Source organism: Pavona decussata, unplaced genomic scaffold, assembly GCF_977016875.1.
Source record: "Pavona decussata unplaced genomic scaffold, jaPavDecu1.1 SCAFFOLD_211, whole genome shotgun sequence".
Taxonomy (NCBI): domain Eukaryota; kingdom Metazoa; phylum Cnidaria; class Anthozoa; order Scleractinia; family Agariciidae; genus Pavona; species Pavona decussata.
The window spans coordinates 38,893-66,889 of NW_028145616.1; the positions used below are offsets into that span (position 1 = coordinate 38,893).

Here is a 27,997-nt window from a genome sequence, read left to right on the forward strand (position 1 = left end):
ATAATAATAATAATAATAATAATAATAATAATAATAATAATAATAATAATAATAATAATAATAATAATAATAATAAACAGAGCTGCTGAAATCTGTAATAGGGACCGATATAGTTTACCCAAGAGAGGATCCTTGAGAGAATCAAGGATCCTCTCTTGGTTTTCTCTGGTCTTTTAATTTCTGAATGAAAAAGTATGATTTTGTGTATTTTTTTTTTCAACAGGTATTTGCAAACGAGACAGACACTGCCGAAGTTTTGTCAGGTGTCGCCTCCATAACAGTTGAACTCGTTAATGTTAACGACAACGAGCCAATGTTTGCTCAGAGTTCTTACAACTTCACCTTTGACGAGGAAATCCCTGTTGATTTTGTCATTGGAAATGTAACGGTAAGTCTTTCGAAAATGCAATCTTAGACACAACTTATATTAATTACGGACCAACTTCCAGGCCATGAAATAGTAAGATACAGGGGCTACCGTCGTCTAACGATAAACAGTTTTGTTCTTTCTTTGTGTTGGGAAAGATGCCTTATTCCTAGGTCTATGGAGAAATTCTGCACAGCAGTCTGAGAATGACAATGCAGAATACATTGAGTTCCATTTGTGATGGGAACTAGGATTCTTTCTTTGAAATTCCCTGAATGTGGAAACAAAAGAGTTTCCTTATTTACGTCTTGATAATCTTTATTTGCCAATTTCTTCTGAACATTTTAATAGTTCAATAGCAATATTTCTTAGTTAGGAATTACGTTCCCGAATTGGGTAGCCGCGAAAAGATGCGTTCATGAGACACACGTCCTTGGTTGAATCATAGTTAATTAAATTTATGGCCAACAAGTACGCCAGCCCCTCTGAAAAGCCTTAGATGTACATAGGTGAATACGCCATTAAGAACTAGTCCGTCGAAGTTTGGGTAAAAAGCAAAACTGGAATACAAAACTAATTCTTTTCATTGTTTCAGTAGGCATTCATTATTGTCCCTATACCTTCCTTGTAACAGGCTACAGATGCTGATCTTGGTTCCTACGGCAAAATAAATTATGAACTGTATGGAAGTGGAGGTTCAAGGTAAAACGTAAATTTTAAAATATATATTAAATTCAAAAGTGAGAAAGTGGTGAAATTGTACGACTGAGAAAAATTGTCCAAACATTGTCGAGGAAACAATTTTCCTGCAGGCAAAACTGTTAGCGATATAATAAGAACCTTAAGAGACACCTAATCACTTACAAAACATTGCCTCGCAGTTAAACACAAGGCTACCTTGAAACAAATTTATGTCAAATGTCAAAAGTGTCAAATGCTTTGTTTATAGTGGAAATGCAATTAGCTACCCAAAGCTAGTTTATAGGCACTCCACTCAGAAATAACAGGAAACATATAATCATAAAATCGAACATAAACATTTGTTTTCAGCGAGAGTCTGAAATGTCACCTGTTTTCTCTCCCTTACCCCTTGAAGGAGGAGGCGATTGTCATTTCAGTCTTTCAGAGAAAATGATAATATTTTACCTTGAAATGGCCCTCTTTATTAGAAGACTAATAGTAAGCCACGCCCCTCTCTTTGGAAAAAAAACGTTCTCACAGTGTAACTGTTCTCATTCATTTCTTATTATTAATTCTCGTTCATTAGCTTCAAAGTAGACGCAAATGGAACCATCAGAACAACCGCGGTATTGGACTACGAAAGAAACCAGGAATTCAAGTTTTTCATGCTTGCAAACGACGGTGGGAGATTTTATGAAGCAAACAAGAATTACGTCACCAAGGTCAGAGTGTTACTCAGAGACGTAAACGATAATGATCCAGTTTTTCTCAACGGACCATATTCTGTGGATATCATGGAAAATCAAACAGATATTGTTTTGGTTTATGAGGTTAGTGTCTACAACACGAATGTTCCAATTTTATTGACACATTTGCTACGCTATTTAACTTGTGCAAAGAGTTTTGAAGATACTATTTTCTGGTATGAAATATTTGCTTTGGAGCGGTGTTAACAACAACAAGAACGATAATATAACCAACATATTTTTTGTGTGTGTCATGCTGAAGTTGTCCATCAATTATACGGTAATCATAAGTAACTAAGAGAAGAAAAATATTGTTTTTCTATAATATACGCTTGATATTTAAAATACTATTTACAAGGCTAAAAAGTTATAAAAGATGAAGAACCGAACGTTTTCGTTTTCCCTGAAGATGACTTAATTAGTCCAAAACGTTTGGTTCGTATTTTTTTTTAAATCTTTTTAGCGTTGTAAATAGTACTTTTAAAATTACTTACACAAACGCATATGACGCTCGTTACTTCCGCTTGAACAAATTCAGTCCCGATACAGGTTGAATATTAAAAAATATATATATCAATTCAACTTACACAATATAAAAAAAAAATATTCTATCACAAGCAAACGTTACTCAGCAGTTCTTATTTTAAATGACCACACCTTCACACAAATTCCACACATTTCGTACAAAGACCAAAAGATAGAACCACCTTGTACAGCTCATTATTCTTTCGTAAGAAGTAGCAATTAACTTCCGTAATTTCTTTTATCCCTAGGTATCAGCAACTGATTTGGACAGCGGTGACAACGCAAGGGTAATGAAACTGACCGAGTGGTGGGGAATAAAGTCTGGACTCGAATTTTTTTTTTTAAACACGACAGGAGGACCATTTTAGCTCTTAAAATTTGGCACTTACTTTTGTAGCTATTTTGGATTTCAAAATTTTATTTCAGAAAGTATACAAAATATTTTGTGTCGATAAGTTTGTTGATCACATGATATCATTAAATCTAGAGTGGTGGCCAGATGATAAGCGTACCCTATTTAAAGCGAAAAATTTCTTTAAAGCGATGGTTGATCGGCAGATTGTCTGTTAGCACTGATTACATTAACCTGTCTTACCCTAAATTTAGAAGCGAATGATGGTGTAGTTCATAACATGAAAACACTGTACCTACCTATCTTACCTCCTGATTGAACGACCTAATATTCGAGCGCTGGATACATTAAACTGCAACTAGTAGCTACAGGATACTGTTCCTTTTTACGTTGAAGCCTGCTTCGGATAAGTGACCCTTTTTGGTACCATGTTCACCCTATATCTTTACTGAACTGTGTTGCAATTTTCTACAAACTCATCCACAATTAAATAACACCTGCCTGTCCATTGGGGCTCGTAGCTGGGTTGCAGGAATTTGCAGAGCCATAAGCTAAAGACACTTGCCGTTTTTCTCTAGGTTTCTTATAACATAACAAATGGAAATACTGGAGACGCTTTTGCAGTTAATTCAAGTGGAGCCGTAACAACGACGAAGAAGCTGGACCGTGAAGTTAACCCACTTTATTCACTAACGGTAAGATAACAGCTTTTTCTGTGTCTTCAAAATAATCTCCAACTTGTCTTGCCTGGAATCAGTTTACACACTGTTTTTCAAAAGGTAAGCTCGTTGATGGCGTTTGGGAAAACACGATTATCACCGAAACATCAGTATCCAACAAAAACTAAAAATCATCCAAGGACGGACCCAGACTTGTTCAACAGCCGCTGGTGTTGGTAGTGGATAGTTACTTGTGGGATTCGAATATAAATGATTTGCAATCATAATCATAATTACTCTGAAAGTCTTTTGGCCAAGGGATATGCATTTCAAGAAGTATTACAGAAGAACGCCTCCCCCCCCACCCCCAGACCAAAGCCAAATTATAAATATAAATTAATCCATATGTATGATTCTTGTTGTATATCATGATCAGATAATGGCCTACGACCATGGAATTCCAAAAAGAAATACAACAACAACTCTAACAGTGACTGTACTGGATAAGAACGATAATCCACCCGTGATCGATGGTGGTGCTTACATCACAACGAATATAAGTGAGGTATGTAGATACCTTATAGAGTTTTTTTTATGTGTGTAAGGGTTAATGTAGCAAGTTAATTTATCTTTGCTCGACCGCACGGCCTTGGTACTCAACGTGCACAAGCGCGTCCAAAAGAGGCTATCAAACAAAATCTCGTATCCCACGCTGCAATATTGAGCCATCTTTATTTAGTAAAATCGTTACCCCAGGAAATACATACCTGTTCTTTATGGTACCCGTTTTCGACAGGGTTCTCGACATTTTGCTATAAAGCCTACGAACGAGAAAATTCCTTGCTGACCTCCAAGGTAGTTTGCAATTCATATCGGCTGCCCCTTAAATTCAGAGAATATCAGTACCACTCAAGGCCTGTTCAGTAAACCGCCGAAACAGCGATACTGCGATTGATTGTTTAAAAATGCGGTGTCTCTCGATCTAGGGTAAAGGCGGTGGAACAGTCGTTTACACGCTCCAAGCTTCCGATAAAGACATAGGCAACAACGAGAAACTGACTTATGCAATAATATCTGGTCACAATGGGGAATTCATTCTGAACAGCAACACGGGGGTTTTGGAGATCTCTCCAACAGGGCTGGACAGAGAACTTCATTCAAGCTACAATCTCACTATAAATGTCACAGACGGTGGGAGGCCAACGCTATGGGTAGGTTGAATCAAATTACTATTCTTTTAAGCGTGTGCGAGTTTATGTGGTGTCAGTATTTAGTAGAAGGGTTAACGTCACAGTAGCTGCATGGGTGAGAACTCAGAAAACTGGGCCGGAGGTGATCTAAGAAAAGAATTCTTTTCTGCGCCCTAGTTGTTACAGACAACCACTTAATACGTATACGTAAAGCAAGAATTCAGGGAATGAGTTGTGTTGAAACTTGCTCATTCAAAAAAGGTGGATATACGCACAAATCGTTATTTGTAATTTCCCAACAGTTTTCTGAGATGCCTTGAAGAGTGACTAAATTCGTCTAGTAAGTTCTTCAGTCCTGGAGACAGCCCGACGATCCGGCTCTCATCTCAAGTGCCCTGACCTAGAGTTACCATACCTTGATCCTGGGTCAACCGTCTTCCTTTGGGATCAGTGTGTACTGAATCCGCTTTAAAATAACCGTTATTTACGTTAATTTAAACTGAGAGAGCTAGAAGGGTTGACAAAGGAGAAGATAAACTAATAATAATTAAACTCTAATGTCCTTTACAGGATTCTACAGTTCTGCACGTCGATATACTTGACGTAAACGACAACTCTCCGGAATTTGATCCAAAGCCTTCTGAGTCACTCTCCTCTTATATCAGACCCATCGATGAGGGACCAGAGAGCGTTGGTATGTTGGTTATTGATGTCAATGCTACTGACAAGGATTACGGATCGAACGCAGAGATTAGGTATTCTATGTCTGGAGACGAACATGGGTACTTCAAGATTAATTCATCCACGGTAAGGTGTTCTATAACTTAATTAATTTGACATTTTTATAACGAATCCGTCAGATAAGTAGCAGATGTTGAGTATCTTCTCTCTAGCATTAGTTGAAAACTTTGACATCTTCTCCATATATGTACGGATCGAAATATTTACTTTTGTTACCGCTGCACTACCAAAAGCATCTTCAAGGGAACGGACATAAACTAATGCATATTGTTAAGCCAAGAAAAAAGAAACCTTAATGATAAAATTGGAAATATATTTTACTGTCTTAAAACGATGCAATTATCGTTTGTTTCGGAACGAACTGACTGAAAATAAACCTTAAAATTATGCAAGCTGTAAAACAAGTTGTAAAGGTATTTAACTGTCTTAAAAATACGCATTTGCCATTGGTCTCAGGGAGAATTGACCGTGCAAAGCGTTTTGGATAGGGAGAACTCAGAGATGACTTTAGATGCGCAGGGAAGAGGAGTATTTTCCCTTGATATCACAGCAACTGACCAGACTCTTCCTAACAATAAACGAAGGTCCTCCACTGTTAGGGTAAGTTTAGGTTTACTTTAATTCATATAGGTGAAGCTGATAGTTTTTTGTTTGTTCTCAAGAAAATCGCCTGGATATATCCACGCCTGAAGAAGAAGTTGTCTTATGTGCTTGGGTCACTGTTTCCTTCAGTTAATTTTCGTCATATTTTGGTGATATAAAGATATCAAAATATTATCCTCTTGTGTAGTACCCGGGAATGCAACGGTGGGCAAAAGGGTATGAGGACATTTTTGGTGTTATCTTTAGAGGCTTTTATTTTGGGAGACCAGCACTTTCAGTAATTGCCACACTTCAAAAACAAAATTTTGATAACCGTGTCAATCAAACCAACATGTGCAGATGTTTTACAAATTCTCTTTTTGCTATGGTTGTTTTGATAGCTTTAATGTCGTTTTACTCTTATTTTAGTAAACTCAGTCTAGCAATACCTTCTTTATTATTTTAATCAATTTTGGCTTTGATGAGGTAAAAATCCAAGATGGCGGTCTCACAAGTAAATGACGTCGCACGAGGTCATCACCAACAATGGGCTATTCATTAATGATAAAACGAGATTAAAGTGCCCCTAGCCCTTCAATCTGTTTTCTTTTGGTAGATTTCCATATCTGTGAAGAACTCATTTTCGAAAACAAATTTTAGAAATATTAGATCCTTTTTTTTTACGAACGCTAAAAGTTACAGAAACTGAAATTTTTAAATTTTTGCGCGCTTTAAGCCCTGCTGGACAAATTTTTGTCTCGTGGGCTCATTATGAACGAGCCAATGAGAAGCGTCCGACATTTGACACTTTCTTAGCTGTGACGTAAGAAAAGGACACCAGAAGGATTCAGAAGGAATCTTATGCATGCTGATTCCTTTCTCTACATTTCGAGAGTTGCTGCATCCAAAAACCACACATTTTTCAATCATTTTCTCTGTTTACAATTGAAGCATTACAACGAATCTTCGGATATTTTTGCACGATTTCCTTTTCTTACGTCACGTTCCATATTTGGACACATTTGGCCGAGTGGGGGACTAATGCGAGCGATAGGTGAAAATATCGACAAGACTGCCTTCACTTCTAGCGCTCGTAAAAAAAAAAAAAAAAAAAGGATTCAATATTTCTCAAAATTTTTTTCGAAAATGAGTTCTTGAAAGATATGGAAATCAAACAAAAGAAAACAAATTGAAGGGTTAGGGGCACTTTAAACTATTACAGCAGAACAAAGACCCAAGGAGAAGCATCCTTTGAACTGTAACATCAATGCCAAAGGGTATTGCTGAGAAATTTTGCATTGCTTTAAGTTAACAACATTCACATTAACCAATAAAACGCATTATTACCTTTTTCCAAACCCTTTGGTATAAGTACACGGAACACAGAGAGGCCGGGTGTTTGAAGAGCTGACCTGAAATTTAAAGCTACCGTTCACCAGTCCCTTACAATCCCAAAGCCGAAGTTTTTTTTCTGACAACTAAACTCCAAGTGAACTAGTCTGCTCCCTCTCAGCATGTGTGAAGTTATGTTTCATCTTCAATGCCTTATAATTTTCTTGTTGATTATCTTAAGGTGACCATTATAGTCAATGACATCAATGACAACACACCTCAGTTTGTTGACCTTTCCCAGTCCACCCAAATCAGCGAAGCTGCTCGGCCTGGTAGTAACGTAATCCAGATGTCTGCATCGGATAAGGATTTAGGCTTCGCAGGCAAAGTTGAATACAATATTACCGACGGAGACCCAGCTGGTAAGTCACTTGCTACTTGCTTTCAATCCTTTCACTTCAAAACAGATTCATAATTTCCGCAATATATTAACTCATGTATCACCACAGGTTCGCTAGTACAATACTGTTCGTTTTAATTTTCAAACTGATGCTAACGACGCACTAAAGTAGAATTTCTAGAAATAACCTAGAAATCCACTATAACTGTTAATTAAGCTGGAATAATCTATTTTTGCGCGGGTAATTTACTAGAAGGTCAAGAACAGCAGGCATTTCGCTTGAAGGCATCTTCGCGAAAACCTATAAGGGGGTATTACGATTGAGGATAGTGAATTTATTTTCTGATGGTACGGAATCGTTTTTTCGTACTAAACCACTGAACCTCACTGTTTTTGATACCGTCAAGATGTTTGCTACATTCTTCTTACTGACGATTATCTAAGACAAAACGAAATTATGTTACTCGGACATTTTGCCTATGGTTTCTTTTTTACTGGAATCTTTTATCGTTTCTTTCTTCTCCTTAACTGTTTGGAGAAAGGAACGCAATCACACAGGGATGGTTGTTGCATTCGAAGCCCTCTCAGTATTTTCCTTTCAATGGCACACACAACCCTTTTCTGACTATTTTGTCATCTTAGGCCATTTCGAAATTACTCCCAGTGGCTACATACTTGTAAAGAAAGCACTGGATGCAGAAGAAGAATCTTCGTTCAATTTGACAATCGAGGCAAGAGACGAGGGTCAGCCAAGAAGATCTAATACTGTAAGTATATTAGAGAATATGGCGACAGTCATATGTTATTAAAACAAATGATTTAACAATTGTGGTTGTAAAAAGGGAATTGGCTAATCTAACTTTTTAACTGAGAAATACTGTAAGCACTTTTTCTCATTAACTTCAACCATGCTCTTTCGCTCAAAGGTCACATGGATTTAGCAAAAACTAACGTATTAAAATCTGGATTATTAATACACTTCACATTCTATAATGGGTCTGAAAACGTTCTAGAGTCCGGTAGCATCCGGATATTCAGTACAGTTTACGACATTTGGAATGGAAGTTACCAAAAGCGTTAGCAAATGTCTTCATTGATGAAGATACTTAAATTCCGGGCATGGTTTTTGCAGGGAAAATAAAAATTTTCAAGAGGCCAAAATGACTCAACATTTATTCATCTTCTCTCCTGCAGACTGTTGTGTCAATCATTATTGACGATGTCAATGATAACGATCCAGTCTTCAACAAATCATCCTACGTTGCCCATGTGATGGAAAATTCCAATGTGAGCACGAGTGTTGCAACAGTTTACGCAACAGATCTGGACCAGGATGAGAATGGCCACGTGTCCTACAAGATAACAAGTGGAAATACTGGGGACGCTTTTCAAATGGATAATCAGACTGGTGTGGTGTATGTTAAAGGACCTATCAACAGAGAAACACTTGGAGAATACAAGCTTACCGTGCAGGCAGAGGATGGTGGTCATCCGTCCAGTAGAAAGGTGGGCATGAATTAAAAAAAAAAACAAATAAAATAACGCGATTGTGTGCCATCTGCTAGTCGTTTTGATTATCATTCCCACTATCACTCTTTATTCATTACCATCATTAATAGTATAACGGCTTCCTTCATCACCGACACCATCATAAGCATTATCATCAAAAACACGTCATGATCAACATCACCATCATCATCAACTCCATCACGATCATTTTATCGTCATTGTCATCAACATTGTCGTCCTCCTGTTCCTCCTTCTCCTCCTCCTCCGCCCAAGTGACAGGGGAGGGCTGCCCCCCCCCCCCCTTCCCCCAACTCCGAGAGAGTATTGAAGTCCAGTATGATAATGAATCTTTGAGCCTGAACAGTACATCCGCCATGGATGCTTCGTTTGGAATTCAGATCGGGAGGGTGTGACGTGACCTGATGTGACAATTCCGTAAAGATTTTCCAAACGGCTGTTGTCTTGGATCCGCCATCTAAATATCTGGATGTCCCCAAAACTTAGAAATAAATTAAACTCAAAAGAAAATGAACGAGGATACCTATGATTACATAAAGATATATAGCAGCATGCCAATACCCGTCCCTCAAAAACAATTCTTACAGTTAATGGACTTAATGGTTATTTTTATGTTTGTGTCTTTTAGGCTTTCGCTGAGCTCGTTGTGAAGGTCTTTGATGAAAATGATAATCCACCGCTATTCAAAGAAAATTCTTATGAAGCAGAGATTGCAGAAAACTCATTAGCAGGAACCACTGTTGTTCCGGTAAGTTACACGTTTTACTTGTACCTTTATAATGATCTTTTGGATATGTTAATGTAGTTCAATAATTTTAATACTAGACAAAAGTTAAGTTTGCACACTACCTTCCTTTATCTGGATTAATTAAATTTCTACTAATTAGAAGTAAGAATGTAACCAAGCATGACTTTGCTCTCAGACGTTTCCCACGCTTTCAGTTTGTCACTCAAATTTACTTCGAGTTTGATTGATCTATTGGGAAGTTTGAATGTAAGTACCTTGTTACGGCGATTAATTTGGTAAATGATTTAATTAGAACACTGATACAGCAACAATCTGTTTTCATATTATACCTACAGAAAGTTGCTATAAGTGCCATGGATGCCGATGAAGGGAGCAATGCTGAAATATCGTTTTCTCTGGAAGGTAAGAGTATGACACAACCAATTCCAAAGCAGAGATATATCCATTGACAACATTCATTCCCCCCCCCCACCCTCCAAAAAAAAAAGTGATGGAGACCAGAAGAGTTGCTTCTTACTTTAACAAGGTATGTCCTTGCGAAAAAAGAGAAAGATAATTTTCGAAGAAAGAATGTTCCAGTTCACCCACAAAAGGAATAAATTTGAAAAAACTCGTAAAATTAACTAGGATCACATTTTTGCATAAGAGTCTTACTTCTGCTGTGAAAAACACAATTAAATATGACACAGTCATTTTGTACCATTTACCTATATTTCATACATTCAATGTCGACATGACAGTTTTTATTAAACTAATCGTTTTGATTTGTTTTTACAGGTCATGGATCGGAAATTTTCCAGATCAGCTCAACAACAGCAATCATAACCACGCGCCTTAACAATTCCCTCGATCGAGAAACAAACGGCACGTATCACTTGACTTTAAGGGCTACAGATGGAGGCAACAAAATATCGACTGCCCAACTTGAAATTAAGGTGACTGATGTCAACGATGAGCGCCCCCAGTTCAGTCAGCAAGTGTACTATGCCAATGTATCGGAGGACGCTGTCCGCGGCACCACAGTAATGAGACTGACAGCCACAGATCTCGATTTACTAGTTTTGAATAAAGAGATCACGTACACTTCCACGGGAGCGGATGCCAAGTTTTATATAAACAGAGCCACAGGTTGGTCAGTTCATGCTTTTCTAGCAAATATATTTGGTGCTGATAGCTGTGCACACAGCTACACGATAAGAAACACTTACTGCTTAACAAAAAAATAAGTAAATAAAAAAATAAATAAATAAGTAAACAAATAAATAAATAAAAATGCAGAATAAAAGCTTCTTGTGAGAAACAAATAGAGGTTAATGCAAGAAATAGGAAAAGAGACGTTATTTTCTTTTGATAGTTTTGGTAACAAAAAAAAGTAGGTAGGGTGGAAGAATGAAAATAAAGGGCTATGGAAACAAAACCCTAAAGCTGGTGACCCGGGGTAGATACTCAATAAAGTTTCATAAGAATTGAAGCATCCTCCTAGAGATACGCCCCTACTCTTTTTACATGTCATATTTTACCGAAATGCTAACCTATCTGCATACATCAACAAATTATGCACCTCATTGTTTGGTGGAAAGTATGATTTCTGCATTACTATATAGACCAGAAATTTGTTCTCGCTGTTTTGTTAACCTTCTTATGATACTTGGACTTAGGGACGGTGCCTACTATTGTTACTGCGCATACGTTCTGCGCATCGCGAGATACTCGGGTTTCCTATGGGTGGTGCCTACTAATACAGGGATATTTTTGCGCGGTTTAAAACTATACGGAAAAAGCAGAACCTAGCAAATGCTTTTGGTATCTCAAAAGAAAATTGGGGATAACCATGCATTTTTCAGAGATAATTAAGCTTCAATTTAGGAAAAAAAATCCCATACATTGCTTTATATTTTGGCGCTTTTTAGAGATATTATTGCTTAATTATCTCTGAAAAATGCGTGGTTACCCCCAATTTTCTTTTTGGATTACAATACCCCTTGCTAAGATCTGCTTTTCCTGCATAGTCATAAGCCGCACAAAAATACGTCGCTATTAGCAGGCACCGTCCTTAACTGCCACACTTTCCGTTCACGGTCTATTTTTGTAACTGTTCCACATGCTAACGCTTTTGTTAACCTTTCGCATATTGCGAATCACATGTGTTAAGGCCCTTACCTTTGATCCGGTACAAACTGGACGTGTTTACTTTAGAGACACTGAGATCGACGACATGTATTTTTTGTTCTTTACTTTATTTTGTGGTAAAATTAATGAAATACTCTCTAAAAATTCATGTTTCAAAATGTACGTAGGAAAAAGGGAAGGAAATTTATAACAAAACAAGAGGCCACATAGTATCAAGAAGCTATTCTGTTTAGACAAAACGGGATCGGATTGTGGATTCTGAAAGCTGCTGGACTACAGGATGGATAGAAATCGAAGTCATGGAAGAGGGGCAAAACCACATATTTTGATATTTAAACTCTCTTGACTGAACGTCTTGCTAAAGAACGCAAGAAGTGTCAATGGTTTCAGTAACTGGTCTGCTATTGACAATAGGTGCACATTTCCCTTTTCAGGTGACGTAATTGTTGATTCAACTCTGGATCGAGAATTCAAAAATAACTACGTCCTGTATGTGACAGCAGCAAACATTGGAGAGAATGCACCAGAAGGAAGCTGCCAAGTAAACATCACCGTTACTGACGTCATCGATGAGAAGCCCTACTTTGAAAGCGACGTGCTATCATATCACGTCTTGGAGAATGCGTCTATTGGAACAAGAGTAACTCAACTCAAGGCGCTGGACAAAGATATAGGCGATATCATTATGTATTCACTAAAAGAAAGCGATTCGTCTGGATTTTTCTATATTAACCGGACCAATGGTGTGATATCAACCACTAAAGAACTGGACAAGGAGAATATGACCGAGCACGTGTTATTTGTGCAAGCTACTGACAGTGTAAACTTGACATCGGACAAAGTCAAAATTGTCATCAAAATTGACGATGTTAATGATCACGCCCCAGTGTTTTCTAAACCTCTTTATATCCAAGATTATCGCGAGGAGTCACCAAAAGACACCAGTATTCTCACAGTTACTGCAAGCGATGCTGATTCTGGTACAAACGCTGATATCAGATTTAGCATAGTGGGTAATGCCACAAACTATGTAAAAATCGATCCTGTCAGTGGTCTTATTTCTCAGGCTGTTAATCTCCTTGATCGGGAACTATCGCCGTTTTTCAATTTCACCGTTCGTGCAACTGACATGGGAACTCCATCAATGTCCTCTGAAGTGGAGGTATTTCTACCACTAGTGGATATTAATGATAACAGCCCCAAGTTTAACCAGAGCGAATATCGCGCCTATGTTATGGAAAATCAACCCGTTGGGACACCTGTTTTGCTTGTCACCGCAACAGACAAGGATGTAGGATCCAATGCTAAACTCTCCTATGGGCTTCACGGAGGAAACTTTCGTTTCAATATTGATCAGGATACTGTAAGTTATCAGATATGTTTTTGTTTGTGCTGAATTTCTCCGTTCTTTAGTGCTAGTAACGAAAACATGTTAAAGGTTGAGTTTACCTTAAAAGTCTTCGTACTTCTTTACTGCATTGGATCTTTTTCGTTTTGTTTTGTTTCTGTTTTTTTGTTTTTCGGAAGTCTGATTGTTGCTTGTGAAATATGTGCGACTCTGGGAAATACTTGGCCAGCAATGGGTGGCTAAAAAACAAGACATCGTTGAATTTATCGTTTTGCAACTATAGATCAAATAGTCATTTTAGTATCAAAACATTTATTCTAACCAATGCATTGCAGATCACAAAGTAGTTATTACTTCCTTTTCACTAATATTAGAAATTAGTAGAAAAAAAATTATGCCAAATTCCAATGGTTTGCAGAAAATCAAAAGACCAAATTGTAGCCTTTTAGCGATCACTTGCCATTCCATTTGTTTCCTCAGTATTTCTTATTTCTTGAACTTCAAGGGGAATTGAACGCTTATGTAATCTTAATATTGCAGTGGATACCTTATAGCTGACGGGTGCCGCCTACTGCTTTGTACATTAGGGTGTACAGTTTTCTGAAGAATAGCATTCGTTTATGTGAATGATTTTGTCGCTCTGTTGATTCTCCAGGGAAACATTACTACAGCTATTGTACTAGATAGAGAGCTTGCTGGGTCAGAAACTTACACTCTGACAGTGTTGGCGGCTGATGACGCCATAAGAAGCCGCCAGGGAACCACACAGGTAAGTAACATTTTTAAACTTCAAACGTTGGAAGAAATCCCAGTCATCTTATTAGCAAAAAAAAGTAAAGTCGCACTACGAGCCTAGGTGGCCCACACGGCTGGAGCTTAGCCCGGTTTCTGTAGCATGAATCAAGTAGGAGTATTGCTACTTCCCCCTGGATGGGATGCTAGTCCATCGCGGGACTACCCCCCAGCAGTATGTCGCCGGTACCCATTGGGCGAAGAGAGACAATGTGGAGCAAAGTTTCTTGTCTAAGGAAAAACACAGCAATGAAGAGACCAACCTGGCCTCGAACCAACGACCATCTGACCGTCCGATCGAAAGTCCGGCGCACTAACCACTACACCACCACGCCTCAACTATCTTATTAGTACCCCTGGTTAAGTAATGTAACTTTTTAACATAATATATCAATAGGACATTTTCACTATGGCGTCATTTGAATACAACTACCAGGATCCTTCTGGTTTTTGTTTTCTCGTGCTAATTAGAGCTATTGTTCTTTGTTGTCCACTGGGATTACAAAATTTGAATTTGAAAAGTTTTGGTAGTTGTGGTAAAATGACGCCATCATGAAAATGGCCTTTTAGGCATGAATGATTAACTGATTGCTCAATTGAACTGATTGCTCGATTGGTCACTTGATCATTTCATTGAATGATTGACTGACGCAATAACTGACTGACTGATTAATTGATTGACAGGTCATTGTAACTGTGCTCGATGACAATGATCACGCTCCAGTCTTTTCGCAATCAAAGTACACTTTCTCCGTGTCCGAGGACGCCAGGATTGATCATTCCGTGGGTACTGTCGCTGCAACGGACGACGACATTGGAAACAACGCACAAATATCATTTTTTCTTAATGCAGAAAATGGAAGTGAGTGCCTTAGTTGGTTGAACTAGGATTTGAGTTGGAGGGCGGAATATCTTGCAAAAGCCCTGGTCAAACGGCGCATGATAGTCGATGATAGTTGATGATAGTCAAAACTATCAAGCGGGTGGTCAAACGGCTCAAACAATCTCGTGATAGCTGACGATAGTTTACCGTGAGCCCCTAGTGTCAGAAGCCAGCGGACTGTCAATATCGCAAACAAAACTTCGCATGGATGAATTTTTCGCGGCGAAAGAGGGCGACAGCCTGCTCTGTTTTCCTTCAGTTGTTGAAAGAACAAATTTAGAGCGCTGGTAGAGAAAACAGCTGATCGATAACTATCATCGACTATCATGCGCGTGATCAAACAGGAACAACAACCATCAATTATCATGAAAAATTTGAGCACGCTCAAAGTGAATGATAGTTGATGATAGTCGATGCTAGCGCATGATAGTTGGTGGTCAAACGAGCGCACGAGTTTTAACTATCATTGACCTATCATGCGCCGTTTAGCCAGGGCTTAAATAATCAGGGACGTTCATGCTTGACTATGAGTACAAGTTCAAGCACGAATAAAACTCTCAATTTTCAAACCAGTCATGTCCTGCCACTTTTGTCAAGGAACAATACTTAAGAGACATCTTAAACAAGGAATATGACCCTTGAGTACACTTGCTCTTTCCTCTTGATTCAAAATAGTGTGTGTGCGGACACGTGACCCTTGATTTACCGTCCGCCATGTTGGAGGACCACTTTGATGGGTTTTCCCTGTGTTTACCATTCAGAGTGCGGGCATCGCAAGTGCTTTCAAGATATACCTCGCATTTTCCTTTCCTTCCTTGTGAATTAAAATCGGAAAGGTAGCTAATTTACAGTGCCCTTTGGTCATTTAAGGTATATTTCAACCACAAAGCCCCTTTATATCGATTTTTTGAGCCCTATTTTTTTCAATTTCTAAAACCGATTATTCCGCTCACTTTGTTTTGTCGGCCCGATTACTTTTAAATTTGAAAACATGATCCCGGTATTGAAAATCGGTGAAACTAATAAAAATTGGTTTTAGTGCAACAGTTTCTTATAAATTGGGATCATTTTCATTTTCGACATGACTACGAGTGAAGAAATCATGACAAAAAATTGTAAAATCTACCAGTCTCACGGCGTATCTCTGCTCGATTTGTCTCGGTTCATTGATTGCACGCTACAATTTGTCTGCCTGAATTTTTTTATTCGAATTTAAATGGTTTCTATGAGAAAAATTGCCTTGATCCACGTGCGTTTCAGTGCAAGCAGCCTTCGAACGATCAAACTAGAGTGTGAATTGGTCTTGTTGATATAATGCCGTCGTTTTGTTTAATTGTTGGTTGTGGGAACAAAAGCGACAAGTGTCCGAATGTAGCGTTTTGCCGTGTTCCGAAAGTTTTAACAAACCAAGGAGAACAAACGGAAAGATTGTCATCAGAAAGACGTACTCTTTGGTTAGCGGCAATCAGCAGAGATGACTTGACAGAAAAGATTTTAGAAAACGACAGAGTTTGTGGGAAACATTTTATCAGTGGCAGAGCAGCCCAACTTTGGGATAGATTCAATCCCGATTGGATCCCAACTGTGCACCTTGGTCACGAGAAAAAATCAATCGACGAAACAGCAAAATCACAAGCTAATCTGGAGCGTAGTGCCAGAATCAAGGAGCGCAGAAAACGTAAAGCCGAAAGAGAAGAAAAGGAAAAAGTGAAAGTTATGAAACTGGAGGAGGCTAGCGAGCCAGTTGAAGCGTTGATTGATGACATCGAAGATGTTACAGCTGATATGAGAGAGTTAAAATTAAAACATGTTGCCACAAATACAGACGAATCTGCCTGTCTAGCTGGTCGGCAGGGGGTGCCAGGACAAGTTTACGATGAAGAGTATTTTTGTAATGATGATGACAAGGTCAGATTTTACACTGGATTGCCTTCATACGAGATTTTGATAAAAACATTTTCCTTTATTGCTCCTCACGCAACTAGGCAATTCTCCCGTGCTCGCTTAAGCAAGTTTCAAGAATTTATTATGGTCCTTATGAAATTACGGCTAAACGTACCTCACCAGGATCTCGCCTATCGGTTTGGTGTATCTCGATTTGTTGTTTCAAGAGTCTTCAATTCATGGATCGAGGTAATGGATATTCGCTTGTCTCCTTTGATAGTGTGGCCTGAGCGCAAAGACCTTCAGAAAACCATGCCGAAATGTTTCATAGAAGCATTTGGCCTAAAAACAACTGTGATTATCGACTGTTTTGAGATTTTCATTGACAGGCCTACCAATTTGCTGGCAAGGGCACAAGCATTTTCTAATTATAAGCACCACAACACCGTTAAGGTGCTCATTGGCATTACCCCCCAAGGATCAATTTCATTTGTCAGTAAAGCATGGGGTGGTAGGGCATCAGATAAGTTTGTAACTGAAAACTCTGGTTTCCTTACAAACTTGTTGCCTGGAGACTTAGTTCTTGCAGACAGAGGGTTCACTGTCCATGAAAGCGTATGGTACTACCAGGCAAGCTTAAATATCCCTGCTTTTACCAAAGGGAAAAGTCAGTTAGATCCAATCGATGTGGAGAAGACAAGAAAAATTGCAAACGTACGAATACACGTTGAAAGGGTGATTGGAGTTTTGAGACAAAAATACACTATTTTGCAAAGTACATTACCTACAGATTACCTCACATGCAGGAAAAAAGAAGAGAAGGAAACCCCTTTGATTGATAGAATCATCAGGGTATGTTCTGCATTAGTGAATCTGTGCCCTCCAATCATACCATTTGACTAAAACTCACTCTTTGTAAGTGAACTAAACATGGCTTTGCATTTCAATTTGGTACACCTATTGAAAAAATAATTGATAATGCTCATAATTCTAGGGTCATAACATTAATGCAATGCTTTAATGTCCTGATTGACATTGTCCCTTATTTTATCAGATATCAGAAATATTGCTGTAAGGTATTTTAAACATCTTCTAATTTCAACAAACTTAGATTCATGTTGAAAATTTTAAAACTCTCAAGATCACTGTGAACATTGCCACGTTTGACATAAGAGTCAAACTCTTTCGCATCAATGCAGTAGGGACACTTAACCTCACCCAACCCAAGGCCACAACAGTCATACAGTCATAGGAACAAATGAAATCGGGAGTGGCATGCAAAAATGGGTAATCTTTGTTTATGAATGTACCACACTTGACTGCTTTAAAGTTGTTATGTTTTGCCTTCATCTGCTTTTCATATTCAGCGATTGCCACTGTTGCCAACTCTTCATGTTTGCAACCATGCCTTGTAGCTGCAGAAGGGAAGTTAAACACGTCGCGATAACAAATTGTTTTGATAAGAGATTGTGATGGCTGTGCAGGATCAGTGTGACATGCTGCATGCCATTGAGATGCACCAATTCGTCCAGCCCTGTGATGATAGAAAGCACTGCTTTTTGCTTGGTTTATGTTTTCTTTGTCAATCATTTCTATTCGCTCATTTGTGAGGCTTTATATTTCAACTTTGTAGCACTGTTCTAGTAGCTCAGTATAATTAAGGTTTATGTATTTCTCATCAAATAAATCTCGGATAGATGGTATCCCTCTCGTTTTGAAATAAATTCATCTGCATATGTTTCTACTAAACTTAGACAAACAGGTTTGACTTTGCATTCATTGAGAGAACTGTACAACTGTTCAAGTTCATCCTTAGTTGGTTGCTGCACTGACCCCTGTACTGTAGGTGATTCTTTTATCCCTGTAGAGGATTGATCACTGTTATCATTCTTGCCGCACAAACTAAGATCGTTTAAAGACTTCTCCAGGCTGCCTTCAGTTTTCTTGCTGAGGAAAAGTTGATGTCATTAACTCTGGCGTAATCAGCCTTTTCAACATAACTTGGCAAAATCCAGCCACACTTAACCTGCGTACACGCTAACCTTCCGTTTTGTCTGGTGACAACTTCAAGATAGAATAGTACACTTGCTATATGTGAGCAACACTCACCCAGGCCAGCCATACACCCTGCACAATGTGCTGACATCACAGTACCTTATTCGTTTGTTATAATCCACAATTGCACTAGTGGTTCATTCAGTCTCTGCGAATGTCTTACTTTGGCCAACACCACAAACCTCTTGTTAATCATACATCCAAGGACACTGGAAATGAAGCCACTAACCATCTGGTTGTAAGCTTGAAGGCTTCTGTAAGCTTTAAATTGTGCGTTGGAATAAATCTAGTATCGAGCACAAGATACGAAAGTAAGTTTTAAATCCATGGATTCAACTGGTGGAAGGCATTTCTCGCTCAACGTTTTAGCTGGGATGAGAAGCGGATCTATACCAATCTCAGAAATTTTATCGAGATACCTATATTTTACCTTGCCTTCAAGATTTTCGCTATAATTTGAGAGCATCAGAGGCTCAACCCCTGTTGTTTCAGTCGCCATTTTGATTACGTAAGTCCTCCAACATGGCCGCCAGTAATTTTGTGACGTCATCCGCACACACACTATAGATAAGGAGATTTTTGAAACGGACTCAAAACTGCGATGACACGTGACTACTCAAAGCAAGTGAGATAGATTTGAAAAGTGGTACTCGTACCATATCTCCTAGCTCCTAGAAGTAGTTAGAAAGTTCCATTTTTTGATTAGGATGACAAATTACAATTTTTAAAAATCACTATGTCCTAACTTAGTTTCGGGGTAATTGGAAATCGCATTCTTAACAACAACAATCACTTCTCAACAAATTTCACAGAAAAGCCATATTGTTACCAACACTGTTGGCAATAAAACAAGTATCCTTATGAACGTTGGTGAACGTATTAAAACTGGCTAATTTTTTATAAAGTGTAGGGTCGGAATTAAAAAAGAATGTCTTTAATAACGATGACCTTGTTTTCTTGGTTTCTGCTTTCGACGTATTAAACACAATCGACCTTTAGTTCTTTAGTAAAGTCTGCATCTTTTTAATCTATTTTTTGTTGTCGCGTTCAGGCCTGCCTTTTAAGGTGAACGACACAACAGGCGTTATTGCCACAGCGGGACACCTGGACAGGGAGACAAACACCAACTTCAAATTTGTAATCACTGTAAGTATTCGCGCTTGTTGTAGTCTCACAGTGCTTAATCCAGAATTCTATCATCGAAAGGAGTGTGCAAGTCCTCGTTAATCCAGCAGTGTTATTTAACAATTTCGCACAGGAAAAAGTGCTATGCATTCTTAGACGTCTTTTTTTTTTATTTTTCAAGTCATATTTTAGCTCTTATTCTTTCACTGTTACAATTCTTCTTCAACACACTTGTTGCGTTTGTTTTGTTTAGGCACGTGATAATGGAAGTCCTTATCATGAAAGTAACACAACTGTAGAAGCCACCATAAATGATGTCAATGACAATCCACCAACATTTGAACGCGTCAGCTACAATGTCACTCTTCGAGAAAGTACATTTGTCAGGACCACGGTAAGTCTTTTCATGATAAACTGGAGAATCTCTTCACTTAAATTTTGGTCGTTTTGGTCGCCGCTTTTGGCATCATTTCATTACGTCAATGATGATGATTTTGTTAGATCTATTCTTGGGGTAATATTTCCAAAGGGTCTTGATAGTAGCAGGCAAGTCAAAAGTTTAAAGAAAACGACAAAACTTTTAAGTATACAAAACATGTACGCTTTATACATTAACTAACTGAAGACGACAGAAGTCTCATGTTTTGTAAACTTAAAAGTTTTGTCGTTTTCTTTCAAATATATATTACTTTTTACTTTATATCAGGAAGTGCCCAAGATGAAGGACAAAGTGCAAATTCACTTATTAATTACCATTTACACTTCAGGTGGCAACAGTGTCAGCTACAGATCCAGACGCAGGTGCAAATGGTCAATTTCGATACAGCATTGAAAGTGGAGACAGCGATGATCAGTTCTCTATGGACGGTATGAATGGCTTAATATTGATGAAAAGCTTTACGCCCCTTCATAACCAGTTTTGTTTGAATAGCATTTTCATCTGTCAAAAAGAGCACGAAAAATGGCAAATGCGTTATGAATTATTTTACACGCCAACCTAGTTGCACTCAGTTGATTTCGAATTCGCAGTCCCTTATCCTCTCACGTATTTTATAATTTTCTTTCTCATATGCTACTCTCATGGACTGATTCAATGGTGGAGTTTGACCTAGTTATCTAAGGTGTATCTCCTTTTCTTGTTACTGCAGCCAATTCAGGTGTTATTAAGCTGAGGCAGAAGCTGGACCACGAAACAAAAGCATTCTACAACATCACCGTCGCTGCTCGAGACCTTGGTAGCCCGACCCTCGTGGGATATGCTCATCTGTTAGTAACGGTCACAGATGTAGATGATAACGCCCCAGTCTTCCACCAGGAATCATACACCGCTAGCCTCCTGGAGAATGCTACCGCAGGCAGTTTTGTCTCCCTAGTGAATGCTTCAGATATGGACGCTGCAGACGAGCATAAGACTGTTTATTACAGGATTGAAGGAGGGAATGAGGAGAAGCAGTTTGCCATTGGCGAGTTGAATGGCACAGTTTACTTAAACTGGACTGCCGCTGGTCTTGATCGCGAAAGAATTCCGGTGTATTCATTGACCATAGCGGCAATTAGCCGGGTGAACAACACGGAACAAAAATCAACAGTTATTGTGAGGACTGAGATTTATACTTCCTTATCTTTGGTATTTCACTATCAACAAGCGAATTTATTAGATTCCCCTGCCAAATGTTGATAGGCAGATTGAAGGGTACTCAGTTAGTATTGCTAGTTAAGATGATAATGTCGTTATATAGTTTATTGAAATATTTCTACATCAATAATGGACTGAGATATACTTTGACAATTTTTAAAAGAAAAGAGGCTATATAAGACGGAACACAGAGCTTTAATAACTTACAAACCTAACGAAATCTGTACGGGTGTCGAAAACAAAACAAAACAAAACGTGGTTGCCTGGCTAGGAATCCAAACCAGTCATTCGACACTTTTACATACCCAACCATTCTCATAAACACATGCGAAGTCTGTGGCATTTCTTCACATCATGGTATCAGATAAAGCTGGAAAAATTAGAGCAACAATTCCTCTCCCAAACCGATCGGCATCGGCTAAATCCCTACGGAATCAGCGAACCCTTCTCATTTGACTATTTTAATGTTGCCATGCTTCTACCAGTAGATTAGAGTAGCCCCGTAGTTCACTATATAAACTACACACAACTCACAATTCCTTGATTCAGTCCGATGAAGGGCGAGCAGTGCTCGAAATGTCAACTCTCCAATTTCTTTACGGTGGCCAAGTTGCCTTAAGAATTCACCTGATAAAACCAAATATTTTATAGTCTTTTGAAATTCTATTGCATGTCTTTGCATTTCGATCACTACCATCTTTTGTTTCACTGAAGCAACTTCTCTCTAATTTATTTCAGCTGACCGTCACTATTCTAGATGTGAATGACTTTATTCCAAAGTTTGAGCCCAAGTCTTACGCCAAAGCCGTACCCGAGGACACAGGGCAATTGGGCAACACAGAAGACAGAAAGATCCTCACAGTTTCTGCAAAGGATGATGATGATGGAGATAATGCCAAAGTTATCTATGCTATTATTAAGGGAAACGAGGAAGGTCTGTGGTCGCTGAGAATAAATTAACGACAATTGCCATATGTCAACCCCCCCCCCCCCCCTTCCAAATATTAAAGAAAATCCTTCCAGATGAATTGAGGTTCTTCAGGATAGAAAGGCCTTTATTATCAAAGATTGGCTAATAATGTTGCGTCGAATGCAGGGATTTGTGCTAGCCATCGCATCACCTGCCAATACTGCCCATTTATCATACCCTTGGGAAAGGGGATACTTTTTTTAATTAATCGATATCGCTGGCGGTTCCAGGTATTATACAAATATTCATCGGTTGATGATGAACTACCATTGAATGAAATTATAGTCAAAACTCTAGCCTGCAGTGTTAAAAACACTGAACAACTGTGAAGCAGTGTCCGTTGCATAAATACAATTTTAGGAAGAGATGAAGTTTCATGAGCCATTTTCGGCTTTCCAGAGGGTATTCTTGCATTCGGTATGGAGTCCTTATGTTGGTTAATCGGCTGTTGGGTTAGCAGTCATGTCTCGGTGGCGTTGGAGGTCCACTTTTTTTTTTTTTTTTTTTTTTTTTTTTTTTTTACATTTTTTCAACTACTAAACTCTGACTTTTAACTGTCTTTGGATATATTTTACTAAATGCGCAGCTGTATCCTCTTTTGAAGTGAATTATTACTAAAACTGTTGTTTCTCATACTTTATTTTGCCAGGCGCCTTCATCTTGAACAATGTAACTGGGGAATTATCGAAAGCTAAACCACTAGATCGTGAAACAACGGACTTTTACAGCCTTCTAGTGTCAGCCACAGACCATGGACGCCCGGCGCTGTCCAGTAATGCTTCAGTTAATATCACCGTACTGGACATAAATGATCAACGTCCAGAAATATATACACAGACTGTATTTACTATACCTGAGGTACATACCCTTCGAATATTATTTCAGTAATTCTGTATGTATGCATACATTCCTTTCTCTTATAGTTCCCTCGTTCGTTCTCTACGTCATCACCTTAAATTTCTTTCTAGAATGCGACAGTTGGTACAAGGATCACCTCATTGAACGCTACCGACAAAGATACTGGTATGAATGCCCAGATAAAGTTTACAATCATAAGCGGAAACGATGATGGCAAGTTTGAACTAAATGAAACCAGCGGTAAACTGTTAACATCTGCAGCTCTGGATTTCGATAAACTACCTAACATATACAAGGTAAGAGTAAGACAAGATCATTAAATACCGTCAATAATTAATTTATGTCACTGCCGTCTTTTCTTTTTAACAGCTTAAAATACAACTTCTATTCCAAGCCTAATACACCTTGTCCACATAAAGATATTAATATTTTTCTATTTGGCGTCGTTTTTATGACATTCGGAGAGATTAAGCATCACGTTCGCGGCAAACGGCAAACTGCAGAAAAGACCACGTGACCATGTTTACACAACATTTGCCACTCGCTGTTTTCAGTTTCTCAGAAAAATTGAGTAGCTTTGTGTTAGCATCAAAGGCCAGAATTATCTTGTCCTTTTTTCAAGAAAACATAAACGTGAATCTTACATTTGTCGTTTACCGTAAACGTGTTGCTTAATCTCTCTAATAATTCCCATTGACGTCTGCCCTTAGTGTTTTTGACTTCTAAGTTCTAGTTAATTGGTCTGTTTAAGTCAGTCTTGATTCTTGTGTGCTGAATCAGTTGATAGCGCTACTGGGAGTTTTCAAGTCTTTAAAATGTACCCTGTTTTAGTAGTGGAGTAGGAAAAAGGAATTAAGTGAGCATACTAAAAACGACGAGCTGCCACACTGAAAAAGTACAAAAACAAACAAACACAAAGAAAAACAGCAACGTGTTTACTTAATGATATTGATTTCAATTTTTTTTTGTTCAAGTAAACGAATTTCTCTTAATTTCTTTGCATGATTTTGTTCTATTACAGCTCACGATAAAAGCTCAAGACCTTGGAAGTCCGTCTTTGTCAAGCGAGAAGACTATAACCATTGCACTAAAGAATATTGATGACAATGCGCCAATCTTTAATACGGTAAGCGCCAATCAATCTACAGGCAATCCTCGTGAAGTTTTATGTTAGTGATACACATTAGCGCTTCAAGTGTGAATGAGACAATCGTCTGCCAAGGTCTGCGTTTGCCATTACTGAAATACATAACATTGACTACTTCAATTACTACTGAGGTATTTACAGTGTGAAATGTCTCCTCTGAGGATCCTTTGAGAAAAATAATAATAATAATAATAATAATAATAATAATAATAATAAAATCATTTTGAACATTTTTTTTTGCAATCACTAATCTATCATTCATCCACATGACTTTTACGAAGTATCGATGGAAAAGGTATAAAGCCACTGCCTTGGTCATCATGGCTTGTCGTCCTTGCTTTTAACTCCTTTTATCTAAGTTTCCTTAAATAAATTTATGTGTCCGCCAAATCTTGATAAACATGGCTGGCACATCTCATCCATTTGTCATAACATTCCATTCCTTTTGCTTTTATTCAGCGACAAGTTAAGTTATCAGTTGGTGAGAATCTTGCTGCTGGTGCTGAAGTAGGAACAATAGCAGCCTACGATGCCGACCAGGCTGGTCCCATATTTTATTATATTCAAGGTAACTGTAATAATTATTCTACTTCTACAACCTCGGAAAAAATAGAGGTGTTTTTTATGGTGAAGAAGTTTGTTTGGGTAGAGATGAAAAGTTACCCGAAAATCATAGGAGTGTTTAATTAATGTGCTAATTAATTAATTAATTAATTAATTAATTAATTAATTTTCTCCAGACTTAGCGGTCATTCCATCCCCACTGCTTCAGCTCTGATCTTCCAATTAAGAACTAAAAAAACCAATAACAACAACAACAACAAACAAGCAAACAAATATGTATTCCCAGTTGCCAACTTAAACCATTAAAACTCCTTAATGTTAAGCGACAAATATGTATAGAAAATATTTTTTTTGTTGCGTTGCAGACGGAAATAAGGGAGATGTTTTTAGCTTAAATGAGACATCAGGCGTCCTAACAACAAACCGTGAAATTGTAAGTACTTGGAGACGGTCAAAGCAATCTTTCTTTTAATTGTCCGAGTAGTTTAACCAGTGCTTGTGGCCCACTTAACTAATGTCACGCTTTTATTTATTTATATATATATATATATTTTTTTCAAATCATTTCGTGGTATAACACCCGAACGTTTACATTGGAATAATCTCTTTTTAAACAATGTTTAAAGCCAAACGTTTTCAACGGGTCCCTCCCCCCAACATGTGGTGAAAAACTGATACAGAAAGCCAATATTTGAAAGAATTGCCCGAAAGCTCCACAATTATCGCTCACGACCTGTTCCCGTTTCGCCTCGTGGCCATCAGTAAAACAGAGGTTGATCTTTTCCCATCAAGGTCTGATAATTTTTTCTTTACCTCTATCGGGCAGTTTACGCTCAGTTGGAGCTAAATAGGTTCATCTTTGCACTTTAACTCTCACTGCGAGTTAATTCTCTGATCCCCCACTCTTTATGCATTAGTGTCTTAACCCGTTCCCCACTCCACTTCCCCTTTATCTGATTTCAAAATGAAGAGACGGATATTGGTAACCAGCATGGCCATATCTATTTTCCCTTTGCCAAAAACCAGAACCATTAAATGTTTAAATTTTAAATTTTAACTCTTTTCTTGTGTCATATGCTGACTATAAACTGTTAATCATTCCAACAGGACCGAGAAGATAGTTCACAGTTCTTTTTGTACATTAAATCATCCAACGTAAAGGTTTGTTACACTTTCTATTTGAAATCGAAATAAGGTTTAAAAATAACATTTGCTGCACAAAACCCAACTTATTACTACTGGTTAATTGCAGCTCGATCCAGTCTCTCTTCAACCTAGAAACAAAAGAGCTATCCTAGATGCAAGTTCAAATCAAACCAACGCAACAGGGGCACGTTTGCCAGGTAGGTGCTGTAGTTTAAACCAGCTTCACTTTTTTTTGGGGGGGGGGGGGGGGGGTTGGGGGTTGGTGAATACTTGATAAATAATAATCTCGTGGAGTCAAGCTCGACAGTTATCGAAATACTGAGATGAAAGATACTTGAGACACGATACGTAGCAAAATGGAAATGACTTTATACTGATAAGAATGAGATCTGCCAGGAATGTAATCATGATCAGTAAAATGGATTCAGTGACGGGAAGGAAATAAGAGTTCAATTTTAAAGTATATTTACTAATACGCCGAAAACATATTTTCTAAACGCTCTGACTACAAGACCGTTAACATCACCACCACATTCTTAACCCAGTAGAGAGTATAATAATAATGACATTGTTAATGTACGGAGGGTTAAAGACTAAAGACTGCATGAGACAGTCAGCGGTGTAGGGGATAACCCATTCAATACAGGCCATGGAGCATAAATAATACATTAACTTTCTAAAATAGATGATCTGAGTGTGCAGCTGGTGATCATAGAGATTGCTGATCAAAATGACAATGGTCCTCATTTCACGAAAAAGCTCTACACAGGAGGTACATATTTCACTTATTATTTTATTTTATCATCATCAATATTATTTTTTGGATTCTCTCGTCAGTTTCTACGTTCGCAACTGTCCTTCCACCTCTCATTTTTTTCTCTCTTTACCTGTTTAAGGAGTCTCAGAGGATGCCAAGCATGGAAGCAACATTATTCAAGTTTCTGTAAGTGTTAACTCGGTTTTAACTCACTGTAGATTGGAAGAAACAGACTAGTCTGTTCTCCCAAACCTGTAAATCTTCACGACGTCGAAGGTATCTAAGGTGCAGTTACCGTTTGGTCTTGTTGAAACGGCCAGCTTGCTTTTCCTTTTTCCTTTTCGTTTTTTTTTTTCTTCACTAAATTACATGATAACTATGGATTGGAATTGTGCAGTTCAATTTTTAATTTTCTTTCTTATGGCCATCACTTGAGCAATTGAAATTGAACATTGACAATCTTATTCAAATCCTATAATGATATGAGATGTTTTAAATGCCATCTCAGATTTGTTAGTGAGATATTTATCAATCAGCAGACAATATATTGCTTTTGATGCAATATTTGGTCGCAAACAATGTTACTGTACTTCCAGGCTAAAGATTCTGATGATGGTAACAACAGCCGTATTGCATACGAGCTGTTGAACACTAAAGACGCCAAGGAATTCAGCATTGACCGAGCAACGGGTTGGATCAAAGCAAAGGCATCTTACGCGGGGAAGTTTGGGAGCGAGTTTGTCGTTGACGTCATCGCCAAGGATCGATTTGGAGAGGAGCCGTATTTAAACGACACCGCTGAAGTAAAGGTGAGCCAACAATACACCAATCTGATTTGAAACGATTTTGAAA

The 27,997-nt window shown here is 38.2% G+C and overlaps 2 protein-coding genes and 1 long non-coding RNA gene across 6 annotated transcripts in view; 2 read left to right on the forward strand and 1 right to left on the reverse strand.

Annotated features, from left to right (window-relative positions):
- Positions 1-27,997, forward strand: part of LOC146460499 (cadherin-23-like) — a 55,335-nt gene that overhangs the window by 16,140 nt on the left and 11,198 nt on the right. For all 4 annotated transcript variants that reach the window (XM_085088114.1, XM_085088115.1, XM_085088116.1 and 1 more), the window contains 33 exons: positions 224-388; positions 1,002-1,069; positions 1,635-1,878; positions 2,568-2,606; positions 3,250-3,366; positions 3,767-3,895; positions 4,317-4,541; positions 5,091-5,327; positions 5,718-5,861; positions 7,417-7,597; positions 8,218-8,342; positions 8,770-9,081; positions 9,731-9,850; positions 10,186-10,252; positions 10,628-10,978; positions 12,415-13,343; positions 13,984-14,097; positions 14,805-14,982; positions 19,994-20,088; positions 20,321-20,461; positions 20,835-20,934; positions 21,216-21,661; positions 22,442-22,637; positions 23,323-23,531; positions 23,642-23,827; positions 24,553-24,657; positions 25,138-25,246; positions 25,608-25,675; positions 26,350-26,403; positions 26,495-26,585; positions 27,074-27,160; positions 27,285-27,331; positions 27,742-27,954. In XM_085088114.1, the coding sequence (XP_084944240.1) occupies positions 224-388; positions 1,002-1,069; positions 1,635-1,878; positions 2,568-2,606; positions 3,250-3,366; positions 3,767-3,895; positions 4,317-4,541; positions 5,091-5,327; positions 5,718-5,861; positions 7,417-7,597; positions 8,218-8,342; positions 8,770-9,081; positions 9,731-9,850; positions 10,186-10,252; positions 10,628-10,978; positions 12,415-13,343; positions 13,984-14,097; positions 14,805-14,982; positions 19,994-20,088; positions 20,321-20,461; positions 20,835-20,934; positions 21,216-21,661; positions 22,442-22,637; positions 23,323-23,531; positions 23,642-23,827; positions 24,553-24,657; positions 25,138-25,246; positions 25,608-25,675; positions 26,350-26,403; positions 26,495-26,585; positions 27,074-27,160; positions 27,285-27,331; positions 27,742-27,954 (5,892 nt within the window). The remainder of the gene's footprint in view (positions 1-223; positions 389-1,001; positions 1,070-1,634; positions 1,879-2,567; positions 2,607-3,249; positions 3,367-3,766; positions 3,896-4,316; positions 4,542-5,090; positions 5,328-5,717; positions 5,862-7,416; positions 7,598-8,217; positions 8,343-8,769; positions 9,082-9,730; positions 9,851-10,185; positions 10,253-10,627; positions 10,979-12,414; positions 13,344-13,983; positions 14,098-14,804; positions 14,983-19,993; positions 20,089-20,320; positions 20,462-20,834; positions 20,935-21,215; positions 21,662-22,441; positions 22,638-23,322; positions 23,532-23,641; positions 23,828-24,552; positions 24,658-25,137; positions 25,247-25,607; positions 25,676-26,349; positions 26,404-26,494; positions 26,586-27,073; positions 27,161-27,284; positions 27,332-27,741; positions 27,955-27,997) is intronic.
- LOC146460500 (uncharacterized) lies at positions 16,050-17,882 on the forward strand. Its single transcript, XM_085088122.1, has one exon. It carries the CDS (start codon positions 16,318-16,320, stop codon positions 17,788-17,790), a length of 1,473 nt encoding a protein of 490 aa, XP_084944248.1. The 5' UTR covers positions 16,050-16,317; the 3' UTR covers positions 17,791-17,882.
- LOC146460501 (uncharacterized) lies at positions 18,536-19,508 on the reverse strand. Its single transcript, XR_014857609.1, has 2 exons — positions 19,373-19,508; positions 18,536-19,228 (listed from the first exon to the last, which is right to left on the reverse strand). It is a non-coding gene; the product is annotated as an uncharacterized LOC146460501 (long non-coding RNA).